This window comes from Phaethon lepturus, unplaced genomic scaffold (assembly GCF_000687285.1).
Source record: "Phaethon lepturus isolate BGI_N335 unplaced genomic scaffold, ASM68728v1 scaffold8872, whole genome shotgun sequence".
Taxonomy (NCBI): domain Eukaryota; kingdom Metazoa; phylum Chordata; class Aves; order Phaethontiformes; family Phaethontidae; genus Phaethon; species Phaethon lepturus.
The window spans coordinates 113,708-128,305 of NW_010522628.1; the positions used below are offsets into that span (position 1 = coordinate 113,708).

The 14,598-nt window shown below is 37.8% G+C and overlaps 1 protein-coding gene across 1 annotated transcript in view; it reads right to left on the reverse strand.

Annotated features, from left to right (window-relative positions):
• The window catches only part of COL14A1 (collagen, type XIV, alpha 1), a 120,892-nt gene that overhangs the window by 74,658 nt on the left and 31,636 nt on the right, over positions 1 to 14,598 (reverse strand). Inside the window, exons 5-11 of the mRNA XM_010281865.1 lie at positions 11,891 to 12,046; positions 11,015 to 11,134; positions 9,421 to 9,585; positions 8,856 to 9,017; positions 7,266 to 7,417; positions 6,122 to 6,251; positions 578 to 723 (exon numbers count right to left, since the gene is read on the reverse strand). Of these exons, the coding sequence (XP_010280167.1) occupies positions 578 to 723; positions 6,122 to 6,251; positions 7,266 to 7,417; positions 8,856 to 9,017; positions 9,421 to 9,585; positions 11,015 to 11,134; positions 11,891 to 12,046 (1,031 nt within the window). The remainder of the gene's footprint in view (positions 1 to 577; positions 724 to 6,121; positions 6,252 to 7,265; positions 7,418 to 8,855; positions 9,018 to 9,420; positions 9,586 to 11,014; positions 11,135 to 11,890; positions 12,047 to 14,598) is intronic.

A 14,598-nucleotide genomic window follows, 5' to 3' on the forward strand; every position in this document is an offset into this window, starting at 1 on the left:
GAAAAGTCTACTGTTTTTAGTATTTTAGCGACAGAAGACTGGACTTTACCTTGTTCCATCTTCTTTCCCTTTCTAAAAATCACTTTTGATGGAAGGCATTATTTTTAAATTTAAAAGCAAAAGTTGAACAGAACTAAAAGAAAACCAATAAAGGTCACACCTGAAAATTTTATTTACTTTTAAGGGTCCTGATGAGAACAAAGGCTAAACTTCATATTCTTCTGATAACACACCTAGAAAATATCTTAGTTTTACTTTACTTTTTCTTCCTTTGAGTATTGGTTTTATACAATGGTATCGTATCACCTCATATATAATTTCAAAAGAGTCACTGTAATTCAGCTGAAATTGTTGCATTTTTATGGCAATGGCATGTAAAAATAACCAATATAAAAATAAAATACTTGTACTTTATTCATAGACTGCAACACATACAGTACTTAAAGCAGTCATGGAAAAAAAAACAACCCACAAGTATTTGCTGATCAAGTTGGAGGTTAAGGACATGTACTAGTTAATTCTTTAAAAGGTTTATTTTTTTAATAATTGCTATTCAAATGAAAGCACAATACATCACCTCCTTCTCATCTGCTGCCAATCCTTCTGTGAGGGGAGCATATAGGATCATGTAACCTGTGGCACCCGCTACTCCATTCCACTTTGCTCTCATGCTGCTCTGTGACACATCATACAATTGCAGATCTGATGCCATGGGCAAGGCAACTACAGTGGAAAAAGAGAGAGACTCTTCAGTTGTCTCACTTGAACAACCAGCTATTTTCCAAACAGTTTCTTTTACCCCAGGAAACACAAAGGAATATAGCTATCTCCAAGCATGGAAGTACTGTCTGTATGCCACAACTAAGAAGAGCTGATTAGTACATAAAAGACTGCAGAAGTAGAGAAACAAAGAAATTATGACCTAACCAATTCTAACACCAGGGCAGAGTTACCCCTTACAAAGCATTTCATCTCCTTGTCCTAAAATGTTTTGAACATTCAAGTGAGAGGATTTCTGTTCTTTAGGCACCAAATCACTCTGTTCAGACCTCACCCTTCCTTCTCCCTGATCTGCGGGAGGATGACCACTTGCTATCAAAGAACGGGCATGGTTGCTATTAGGAACAAGTAGTAGTCCCCAGAGGTGGCTCTTTCTGGCAATAGTCCCCAAGCCAGAGCGTGGGAGAGAGAGTCATGAAGTAGGACACCCGGGAGGAAATCCTGAATGAGCACATTGCACATGTCCAAATATTTTTACTACAAACTGTTGTGTGTTTAAGGACTGGACTGTCCAAATCGACTCCCAGACCTACGTCAGTGGGATCACGCAAATGTGGGCAAGATCATAGATCACAAATCATGCCAAACGCTAATCTGAGGAGTATAACTAAGCAGGCTGAGTAACTTTCAAACATTATTAGGAGGTTTACTTATGAATTTATGGCACTGATACCAGAACATAGCACTAATCTGGGTTCCTGAATATTTCTTTTTATTTCTGTAACTCTTTAGAGTAGCATTTTGAACTTTTCTCACTGTCCTCATTTTCTGCCTCTCAGAGAATAACATCTCAAGGACACTGCTGTTACATCATTGATGGATCCCACCAAAATATCCAGTCATTGGAGAGGTATAAGGGAACTTTGGCTGCTCCTTTGGAACTTCTCCACTGAGAACAGTACCCAAACTGACTCAGAGGATCTGAAAGGAACTTAAGGCAACTGGTAATTTATATCGATCCTTTCCTATTATAAACTCAGAAAGACTGTAACAGGCTGGATATTACGCCTCCACAAAGCTCTGCTTTGCATGTTTCTGAAGAATCTGATCTGCAAACACAGATTCAGCAACCAATTCTGATTATAATGCTAATAATTCACAGAGCTTCTATAATCTCCTTGTCCAAACAAATATTGAAGCCTGTCTAGCTGACATCTCCAAGGATTTGTGTATCTATTACGTTATGTTCAACAAGCTCTAACAGAGCTCTCAACTTCCCTAAGCAAAACACGCCAGCCTCATCCTTTCTTGTTCATTGAGACTGTTCACTGAGTCCATTGTTTAGATCTGTAAACATGGGCAAAACTTCAACCCAGGCCCCTCCTTAGGTTTCCACTTCCAGGTTACCCATCCATCTTCACTTCCAAACTTTTCTTAGCCTACCTCCATTCTATTTAAACTCTTGTTGATGTGTTTGACATATTCCCATGAAGTCTACCTCCATCCCACACATGCTGAATTTCTAGATAAGACTCTCATGCTTTCTCCAACACTTCCCCTCATTATAAGGAGAAACTACCCATAAACATTTTCAAATGTACTTCAGTCTCCTCCCTCAGGGCTCCACTCAGACCTCTGATACCTACAGAAAGAAACCACATGCTGAGATATTCTGAAGACACTTTCTACCACATTGTCTCATTCCTATTCAAAGTGCCCCAGAATCACAGAGAGAGTATCCATCACTTATCCTTTTCCTTATTTTGATTCTAAAAATCTACAAGGAAAGTATCCTCTAACTTACGACTCATATTTTAACTTAACAGGAATTCCTAGATATAAGAGAGGAATAAGATAATTCCTAGATATTCCTGGCAATATAAGTAATAATTAACAAAGAGGTGCCTGGAAATTAAACAAGTGGTGTTTTCTACTGGAATTTTCAGCTGAAGAGCTCAGAATCTCAACTACAAATATCCAGTACATAATGCTGATTTGCATCTTGGACAGTTGCCAGAGTATACTAATGCTCTGGTAACACAGGGGTAAATTAAACCTACTAAAAAACAACTGGAATAAACTAAAATGGGTAAAAATATATTTTCAGTAAATTAAAATGTGAATGCATTTCATATTTATTCCAAGTTATAAGCGACTATTAAATCATAACCCTTTCTAATTACCTGTACATTATGCATAATGAATGTGTCTGTCTAGATGTCACATACCTGTAAGCTATTTTCAATGTCCTGTATGAACACATATGATTGGTGGCTATTTTAATCTGTTAGTATCTCACACAAAGGCAGGAATGTAAACTACAATTTTCCATAGTTCTCCATTAGGATAGTAAAAAATACTTTCAAACTGCAGGTATTTTATCATGTGGAGTGATTAATACTTGCACATGTCAGACTATTACTTCCAACACACTATCAAACGACAGTTGTATAAAATGCTTGATGCTGCATGACCTTGGGGTGTGATCTGATCAGATCTCAGAAAGCCAGCAGGGCCGGGCTCCGTCAGAACATGACTAGGTGACTTCAAAGGAATACCAGGTGCAATATGAAACAATCCTGTTGGCTCAGTATGTGACTCTGTTCACTCTGCTTCAATAAATTGAACAGGTCCTAACACTGTGTTATGGGGTATAACATGGCTGAGGATGACATTTTGGGAGACTGAGACAAAAATAGAAGTCTCAAATAATTTTATATGATTCTATTTTATTTTATTTTCAGATTGGGTAGATTAGCACTGACGCAGAATCAAAGAACTGTCGAAGATGAAAGGCACCTCTTGAGAACATCTAGTCTAACTTCCCCATTCAGTCACAGTCAGCTACAGCAGGTTGCTCAGAACCGTGTCCATTTAGGTTTTAAATATCTCCAGAGATGCAGACTCCACAACCTCTCTGGACAACCTACTCCCATGTTTAACCACAATCACAATAAAATCACATCTTCTGTTCAGATTTAATTTCACGTGTTTTTAATTTCTGCCCATTGACTCTTGTCCTGTCAGTGGGCACAACTGAGAAGAGTCTGGCTCCCTCTTCTTCATCCCCTCCAATCAGGGATTTTTACACACCGATAAGATCACTCTGAGCCTTCTCTCCTCCAGGCTGAACAGCCCCAGCTCTCTCAGCTTCTCCTCTTATGAAAGATGCTCCAAGCCCTTAATCACCTTTGTGACCTTTTGCTGGACTCACTCCAGTCCACATCTCTCTTGTAGTGGGGAGCCCAGCACTTAACCAAGCATCCAGGTATGGCCTCATCAGTGCTGAGCAGAGGGCAAGAATCACCTCCCTCAACCTGCTGGCAATCTTTTTCTAATGCAATCCAGGAGGCTCTTGGCTTTCTTTGTGACAAGGGTGCATTGCTGATTCACAGTCAGCTTGTTGTTTACCAAGACCCCCAGGTCCTTCTCTGCAGAGCTGCCTTCCAGATGGTCACCCCCCCCAGTATGTACTGACGCATGGCGCTATTCCTCCCCAGGCACAGGACTTTGCACTTCCCTTTGTTGAACTGCATGCGGTCAGAAAGGTTTTCACCTTCATATACCCCTGCTGACTAATTCCAATCACCTCCTTGTCCTTCATGTGTTTGGAAAAGGGTTTCAAGTAGTAGTTGCTCCATCACCTTCCCAGGGACTGAGGTGACAATGAACCAGCCTGTAGTTCCCCAGGTCCTGCTTCACAAAGGACTGACATTTGCTTTCTTCCCACATTCAGGAACTTCTCCTAGTCACCGTGACCTATCAGGGATAATTGAGACTGTCCTCACAATGACATATGCCAGCTCCCTCAGCACTCACAGGTGCAGCCCATCCTTTCCCACAGACTTATGTGTGTCCAGTTTGCCTAAGTGCTCCCTATACTGGTACTCCTCAAATAAGGGTAATTCTTCCTTTCTCCAGACTTTACCACTGATCTCATCAGCCTCGGGTTTCTGAAGGCCATTTTAACCAGTAGAGGCTGAGTCAAGGGTGGCATTGAATACCTTGTGTTTTCCACTTCCTTTGTCACCAGGTCCCCTGTCCCGTTCAAAGTGGACCCATGTTTTCCTCAGTCTTCCTTTTACTGTTTAGGCACTCATAGAGTCTGTTCTTGTTGCTCTTCACCACCTTTGCCAGATTCAGCTCCAGGTTGGCCTTGGCTTTCCTAAACTTACCCCTGCAAGATCAGACAGCAACTCTCTACTTCTCCTGGTTCATCTGACTCTTCTTCCATCTCTTATACACATCCTTTTTATGTCTGAGTTCTCTCAGGAGTTCCTGGGTTATCCATGCTGGCCTCTTGTCACCTTTGCTTGATTTCCTACTTGTCAGTATGGATCTTTCTTGAGCTTGTAGGATGTGATCTTTGGGTATAAAGTTGCTCTTCTGGATCCCTCTTCTCTCCAAGGCCATATTACTTGGGATTCTTCCAAGCACATATCTGAAGAGACTGAAGACTGCTATCCTGAAATCCAGAGTTGTGGTCCTGCTTTTTGCACTCCTCCCTCCTCTTAGAATCCTGAATTCCACCATCTCGTGGTCACTGCAGCCAAGGCTACCTGTGACTTTAATAGCCCCATCAGTTCTTCCTTGTCTTTAAGTACCAGCCACAGCACAGCGCCTTCTCTTGCTGGGTCCTCAATCACTTGCGTCAGGAAGCTGTTGTCTGTATAAATCTTCTAGATTGCTTGAGCCCTGCTGTGTTGTTCTTCCAGAAGATATCAGCTATTGATATATCACATATTGACTTCCTGGCTCCTAGTTTGAACTAAAAAGTTACTCTTTATTTCCATACCTAATATCTGTCATATTTACTTAAAAAGTAACTGTATTTTGTATATAGATTCATAAAATTCATATGATCAGTAGCAGCATATTATCTCAGGTACTAGCATAGTTTTCATTATAGCACCACAACTGTAAACATATTCGTTCTAATGATATCCCAAGACACCATTTTACAGACAGAAAGTAACTGAATCATTGAGAAAGGAACTTAGAGAAGTTACCTTGAAATCTTTGGCAATGGTGGGAATCACGTGCAGGTACTGTTGGTTGCACCTAATCCTCCACTCATGAGATCATCTTCAGCCACAAACCTAATTTATAAAGTTTGGCTCTGCACCCAAAGTGTAGGAATGTTCTAATTTAGCGTTCAATACAACCGACTTCAAAGTTCAGCCCAGAGATAAAACCTTTCTCAGTGTGTAAATATTCACAGAGCATTTGGACTTAGCCCAGAACTAATTCAAACAGAAATTAATTTAAGGCAAATGCTTTGAAAGAAGCTAAATTGAAAAAAAAGTCCCTTCTGCATTTCTTTTTCACAAAGACTAATGCTTACACACTGCGATTAAATGCAGAAAGTCAAATCCGTAATGGACATGATAAGGATACTTACGTGTAGTTTCAGTTCCACGGAGGCCCTCACTAGCAGTATTTGAGTATATAGCAAATACGGCTATCTGGTATTCAGTTAAAGACATCAGGTTTTTCAGAACTGCTGTTGATAAGCTTCCATCTACCACAACCTGTTTAGGAGAAAATTCAACTAAATACACATAAAGCAAACTAACTATATTACCATCAAATCAATCAATCCCTCTTTCAGGAAATTTTTACACTGGCATCTAAGAATCAATGTACTGAAGTTAATTCGTAAGTCAAATTTGCTTTTGCTACCTTTATGTACACTAAGGTGTCTGAAAAAAGAACAGCGATCATATACATAACCAAAATGTTTAGCTGATATAAGCAGCTGTTTAAAACAAAGGGATAAATATAGTGTATGTAATACAGTTTAAGAGTGTATATTGGGCACTTTTTGATATTATTACTACATCATCATAAATATTCCTTTAGTACTACATATATAGACACACAGTAATTCAAATTGACATTAATACATGTCATTTAGCATAGTATCCATGCTAAATAAGTTTCTAGTACAAAAATAAGTAAAATATATCCTTAGTTAAATCCTTTTGCTCTTCTGCCTTTCCCTTCCATTTTGTAAGTTCTCAGCTGAAGCCAAAAGCTTGTTCTACTGCATTTTTTTCCCATCTCCTAAATGCCTAAGTCCTATTCAAATAAAACATCTCTCCAAATTTTCAATGACTAGATGTAGACGTCCCAAAACATACACTGTATCATCTTCCCTTTATGAACTTTTTTTTCTTAGAACTTAAAATCTGGCTTTCCATCAGCTCCTACCTCTTCTGTTCTTGTAACAAGAATGGTGCAAGAGAATTCTATAGAATTGGTTCAAGTAACCACATGTGTATGCAAAAATGCTGGCAGTTCACCCCACCCCCCAAAGGTGCTCATTCTTATAGCACATTTACTTTAAATGACATGACAGAAAAGCAGCCTGGCTAATACCCGATATTCACCACCATCCAGTGTGACCATACCTCCTTTCTGTAGTGGGCTTCAGAGCCCACACAGGGAATTTCATCATAGATTTAAATAAGGCCATGGATTTTCTGTCTGGTTAGTTCTTGCTGTTGTACTAAAAATCTCTGGGAAGCTTTTCCTCCTATTACCTCTTCCGGTTGTCCTCCTCGAGTGGGATAGTACACAACCCTGTATTTTTCCACCTTGCCTGGTGCACGGGTCCAGCTAACCCGGAATCCTCTAGCTGTTACCTCAGATGTGACCAAATCCGAAGGAGCCCCACGTGAAGCAACAATTGTTCCTAGGTTAGAGACAACACAAATCTTTTATTCCCCTCTGCAAAATAATTATTTGGTTTGTTGTATTTTCTGAAGCTCCAAAGATCGCTTCTCCTCAGAAAATCAAATAATTGGCTACTGCACTTTTATTTAGGTCATTTTCAATGGAAACAAAGAACTAATAATAAGAATGATACTGCACATGGAGTTTTCACTGCGACTAAAGCCTCCCTGGTCTTTCATAAACCTTTATATGAAAGACACAAAAATACAAGACCAAGCCTTCCTTGTCCTTTCTTCCAACCCTCTTTCAAGCCCTTTCTTTCCAGGTTTTTTTTTTTCAGGTTGCCTTCTTCCCAGTCACAAAAAACATCCAAGTACATACACAGCTGTGATCCCCTGTGCTCCACTGCAGGTTGGAAACTGATATGCTGCCTGCCAGCAGATTGAAGAGATGTAGTGAATGGTCATCTTCTCTCGCAATCATTCCTTTCCACAAAGATGCCTCATGTCTATGGTTTTTCCATCCTCTCCCTCTCAATTTCCCAACTGACTGCTTACTCTCCCCATAAGACACAGATAGTATTCTGTATTTCTTCCAGTTTCCAGGCAAATAAAAGAGGAAAAAAATGGAATGAAGCCTTGCTAATACACACTTTTTCATTGTACAGGTAGAAATATGTGTGAAGACAGCCTTCCTTACTAATATATATTACAAACTTACTGAAAAATCACTCAGCATTTCTGTGATATTACAGAATCACAAACCAAGCAATACAAACAAAATCCACTGAAGCCCTTCAGAAAGAATTTCCTCTGGTAGGACTGTTTCTCTGACAAATTGCAACATTTTTTCATAGCCATTTCTTTTTTTCATGAAAGGAAAAAATATTGTAGTCACAGAAGGTTTTTCTATATACAATTTTCTTTACCATAATCTTTCTTATGTTCTGAAATATATTTGTTGTGTATTAAATAAAAAAGTGAAAAAAAAAATCCATCATCAGGAAGGGACAAAACAATCTTAATAGATGAAAAATTTGAACACTTTTGAGACAATAAAAACAGTAAGGAGATGGAAATAACAGCACAAACATAATAATTCCATGTGCAGCTGTTAAAGTAATTCATCCCCAAACCTGTGTATTGTAAAAATTTTTTCCTAGTCCACCACTTGGAAATAGTTACAGCAGAATGAGTGTATATTTTTGTATTTTTGGTACTACCAAATACCATAATATTTACCACTGTCAAAGACAGAGAACAAAAGATCAAAGAGATCAAAGCTAGAATAAAACATACTTAGGAAGATAACTTCCCTGACAATATACTTTCTTGTGAGCAAAAGAATATACAGCACGAGTCAAGTGCCAGAAGCCAGCTTAGAACAGCAGGTATTTGGAATAGGATTTGTAGCTCTAAGTTCATATTAAGTAATATTTGATCTTGTTTCTTATTCACCTTTGATTTCCTTTTCCTGTTCCTCTACTCGTGAGCACACTGTTCTGGTGAGACCTTCAACAATGGTATGCATGAAGTTAAAGTCAGCAACGTTGTAGACGTGTGTGCTGTCAGGTTCAGAGGCTATCTCTTTGAGCTCATTTATATCTGCATTCTTTACACCTTTCATTGGAAAGAAAAACAAAGAAAATATTTGCAACAAAAAAGAAAAAAAAATCTTCTATGCACAGGGATTGATAAAAAATTACTAAAACCCAATTCTTTCTATTTGTTTAATGATCAACTACAGATTGCTCTGTCATTAAGATGTTACTTCAAGACATTGATTTCTGCCAGCGTAACTGGCATTTTTTCAGCTGTCTGCTGATAATGTAGCATCCGTGTATACTGCTAAATTCCAGTTATAGCAGCAATGAATTGGAAAACATATTAAAGGAGACTTAAATTAATTATGATACTTACTGGATACAGACAGAAAAGAACACTTCCTTAATATAGAGGGCAACAGATACAAATACACCAGAGTATAATAGGACACAGTATACAGATATGGCAGAATACACACCAATAGCAAACAGCTCAATGCCAGCATCTCGTAGGTTTTTAGCAGGAGGGATAACATCATCCTGGGACTTCCCATCAGTGATCAGTATACCGATTTTAGATACTCCAGGTCTTGCACCTGCTTCGGGTTTAAAGCTGTTTTCCAAAATGTAAGTTAAGGCAAGACCTAAAAGAGGAAACATTTTAAAAGACTTTAAAAGGGAAAATATCCATTTATTTTGCTAATATCACAGTGCTTGTCTTTACATTCAATTTAAAAATCCTGAGAAAACTTTTAAGGAAGAATAAGTATAAAAGAAGAATTTATTTACTGAAAGATTAAATTCCAACAAGCAATCTAAACTTCAGAGAAGGTCACATTCATCTTTAGCAGCCTTTTGATCAATCAAAGTATCTTAAACTGGCTATGGAAACCTAAACTGATCTTCTGTGAACACATCATCTTTTCTTTCTTACTCTACAGAGTTAGAATAGGAAGTCCCCTCTCCTTTTACCTACATGGTTTATATGAAAGCGCATGCTCTGGATAGCTTAATAAACCCCCATACTACATACAATCATACTTTAACTTGTTTGTTTGTTCTTTCCACTTTATAAGCTTAAATAAAGCTTAAAGAGAATCTGATTTTTAAACTGCTAATTATTTAAAGGGGAAGAAGAACAACAGCTCCTCAGGACAAACACACATCACAATGAGATCCCATCTGAAAACTCTCTGAAGTCTCCAATAGCAAAGGTTCCTAACTCACCTTCTTCTAACTTCCATATAAAATAATCACGATAATTTACTACTTGCTACTTCACAGTAATCTCATTCCTCAAATCACACTAGAGTCATTCTGTCCTTTGACCCACTGCAACCATTCCTTCTACAAAAAGAAAGGCTATTGCAGAAGGGAAGAATCTTTCATATTCTTTCTCCCATTACCTCCCTGCCAAAAAAAAAGAACAAAAGAAAACAAAAAAAGAAAACAAACCAAACCAAACCAGAAGGAAGGCAGCAGTTTACTTAAAGCCATGTCGGGGTCTTTGGATATATCATTCTCCCGGCAAGACAGACAATATTAGTAACTGCTGCTTTGATGATACTGGAGTTGTATTCAGAGACTGTATTTTTCCCAGGTTGACAGGCATTCCCCATTTATCCATCACTAAGTGTCTTCAGAGGCTTTAGTGCTCTAACTACTAAAAGGTCAATGGAAATCTAAAAGCCCCAGGTGATCATTTAAAAAGTTATTATTGCCAGTTGTCAGACATTAAAACAGCATTCTTTCCTTCCCCAGAATAAAGCTCTGTGCATGAACATTATGAATGGATTTTGCATTTTCTTCCTAGCAGGTAAAAGATTTTACTTCCAGCACCGAGAGTTCATGTACACTTTGTTTCATGAGACCCTGTCCTGACCAGAAAGATTCCCGGTGAAGCCAATGAGACAAGCACTTCAGAAAAGGCTTCACTGACACTGGATACAGCCATTAGCATGCTGCAAAAACTCTATAACCTTTTTACTCTTCATAATAAGCACTAACATTTCTTAGTCTGTGCAGCAGAATATGTTTTTTAATAAAAGGCAAAAGCTAAAACGTACACTGTACCTGTTAATGTATTCCCTCCCTTATATGGTAAATTACGGACTGCATCCAAAACAGCATCTTTTGTGCCATAGGCATTCAAATGCCATTCAATTCGGGGATCACCACTGTACTGTGCAAGACCTAAAGGACCAGAAATTAAGGCAATCCATTAGACAATAAGCTTTTTATTATTTTATTATTTTAATTTTTATTTTATATTTATATTATTTATTAGACAAATAGCTTTTTTTTTCCAAGTGTCTCTGTTTTACGTACTTGGTTACCCGCAGCTTACCATAAGTAGCTTTGCTACCATCCTAGAAAAACTGCGTTGCTTGATGGCAAAAAAATAGTATAAAGTTGTTCTTGTGGCAACTCCTCAATGTATTTTCAAAGCCTGTCCTTCAAGTGCTAAGGCAAGTAAATGAGGAGTACACAACTTTTTCAGCATTTATTAAGATTCCAAGAAATTGTTTTTTTAAAAAGAACGATTTTATTTAATATGCTTTTGAACAAACTAAAATGTCAGTAGCAGAACAGAAATATAACATTTGAGCCAGTTTAAACAATGAGAAAAGTCATCCATTGGCACATTCTTCCTCTGAAAATTAAACTGCAAGGGCTTGATCTAATGCTGACTGAAGTCAGTAAGACAGTTTGCACTGTTTTTTCTTTTCCAGCGACATTGCATTAGAGTTTACCTAAGCTGAGTATCACAGTAAACTGTGAGGAATTAATACTACACATATTCCATCAGCATTACACTTATGATAGAAGTGCTAGTTCTAGGTGAGGATGACTCTTGCACAAATAAGTAGCATTAAGCTGTTAACTATCCTGAAATAATAAAATTTTTATATTGCTGCAGAAATAGTAAGAAAAAATATAGCACCTTACCTACTCTTGTTTTCTCAGATCCCACATTGAAAGCAGAAACCAGATTTTCCAGGAACAGTCGAACAAGTCTGAAGTTGAATCTGCCAATACTCCAAGAACCATCTACCAGTATCACAATATCTGCAATTGCTGGAGTTTTACAGGTAAACAGGCTTCCTGTAAACCATTAAAATGAAAACAATATTGTTAATTTGGCAATAAAATTGTAAATCAATAAATTCGTACCTTCCTCCTCCCACTAAGCTTAACACTTACAGCTTTCTTCCATGGGCAAAGTGAGAGATGAGCAAAATCACTAAACATACTTGTTCTAAATTCAGTAATAGAACGTTATCTACCTCAGTTCTTTCATTAAGCTGTTCAAAATTACTGTTGGGAGACACATGAAAAAGAAACGCTGCTTCTAAAAATACAATACTTCAAAAAGAAAAAATAACTGTCGTATAACACGATGAAATGAGCAGTTCATTTTCTTTCTCAAGAATGTACATCCACAGTGTACAGTTCATGACACTTAACCTTAGGTGTAGACAATGCAGAGAGAGCTATCTAGAGATGCAGACATCCAAAACAGTTATCAAGACCCCTTTTATAGTCAACATAGAAAAGCAGGTGTTTCTAGACATCTCAGCAACTCTGCAGAAAAACTTCTTTAGCTGCTCTTGTTAGACTTCTAAAGTTAGAAGTGAATCCCACCCCAGGAGTCTAGAATAAAACTGAAGGTCAGTGGACTATGCAGTATTAAACCTAAGTAGGAAGCACTCAGTACAGCAAAGGTAAAATGCAAAGACCTCAGATTCAAATTCACAATCTCTGTGAGAACTAGTGCCACATGAAGATTTAGTCTTACAGATACATAGAAAAGTATATAAAAATAAAACAGCATTTAAAAAGCAACAGTAAAGATCTGATGAGAATTAGCAGAGATGCGTATTAATAGTCTCTAAGGTTTAGCTAGCCAATGGGGAAGTCAGAGGAAATGGGAGTAGAGATGAGACACAAATTGCAAGATAAGCCAACAAGAAGGTTTTTAGGGATACAGATTCTTAAGAAATTGAGAAGCCCAAAAAAAAGTGCCACATTCAATTCAAGAAAATGACAGGAAGGGAAGTAAGAGCAAGGAAGAGGTTTCCATAACTTCAGACAGAATTGACACATCCCACAGAAGTGGCTGCATGACTGTAAAAGTAAGGTTGCTGAAATAGTGGATTTATATTGTAGGGAGGGAAAACGAATGAGTGATGTTACACAGGTATACCAAACGAGCTTATGTTTGAAGTATAAAAATAGCAAACTCCCCACCAGATTGACTATAGAACAGGGATGGAATTAGGAAAGCCAAAGCAAAACACATTAGCGGAAAAGGTATCAGGCATCACAAACCATTTAGGGATGAAAGTCTTGTCCCTGAACACAATAAAAAGCTGCAGATTACTGAAGTAAGTTTTTTTCAGGATCCATTACATAAATTAATTGACAAAGGATACCAACAGCTAAGGCAATCCTAACAGGAATCACCAAAGTACATTGTTAGAAATAAACCGATCTTGAGCAGAGATGCTCAGCAAATAAAAGAAGTAATTCAGTGAGAAATAATCTAAAAGGTGCTTGCATACCTCTTGCATACAGAGAGGGAATAAACCACACAGTAACTTAAAACTTTAACATCATATTATTAATGACAATCTTTTCATTAAAGACAAAATTATAGTCTCACAGGCAAAAACAATCTGATGTGCAGAAGGACTTGAAACAACTGGTAATAATTAAGAGGTAGATTCATACTGTAGTGTAAATCCACTGAGCAAGAAACCCAATCCATAAAGTTACAGTTAATGTCATAAACGTGTACTAAAAATGTTTTTAGAAGAGCAGGGAACATTTCCTACGTGCAGCTAGCAGTGTAGAATAAGTTCTAAACACATGACAAAAATTCCACTTACAAAGATGCCAAAACAAATATTTTATTTTAGTTTTTACAGTACAAGACAACGCTATTTGAATTGGCAACATATTTTAATGTACAAACACTGGGGAACATTTAGTAAGCATCAGAAAAATGATCTTAAATTGGAAAATAAATCCAAAGGAGGTCCAAATCTTTGTATCACTGAAGTCAACAGGAAAACTTCCCTTGATTTCAGTGGGACTGGAATCTGTTTTGTGATTTAATAGGGACTTACTGGTCATGGCAAAATTCATGTTTAAGTATCTTTGCCAAATAAACTTCCTGTTAATCAGCCTGCATTACTTGCAGTATTTGTCTTCCATTAACAGGCAGTTCAGTTGTGCCATTCTCACACTGGCCATGATCAGCTTCTTAAACGTCAGAAGAACTATTGGCAAAGTAAACGTTACTCTACACCAGTAAGAATGATAGAACTGGACCCCTGATTCACATCCAAGCAGCTGTACTGTAGCACAGATGTACCTTTTCAGTATGATCCCAGCAGTTTAATCATGTAGCCCAATGAGGATAACAGGATTAATGTCTGGCTGTATTTCCCTTCTCTACTTCTAAAATCTTATGCTTACTATGAAACCCAGTTAATAGCCTACATCTTACTCATTTCATAACAACAAGTTTTGCCTATAAGGTTTCTTTAATCCTGTAGTGATGGCTTTGTGAATAAAACCTTTTAATGATCTTAGTAAATCCGTTCAGTGCAGCAGGACCCAAAGAATAAAGAAAACAATAACGGCATTCC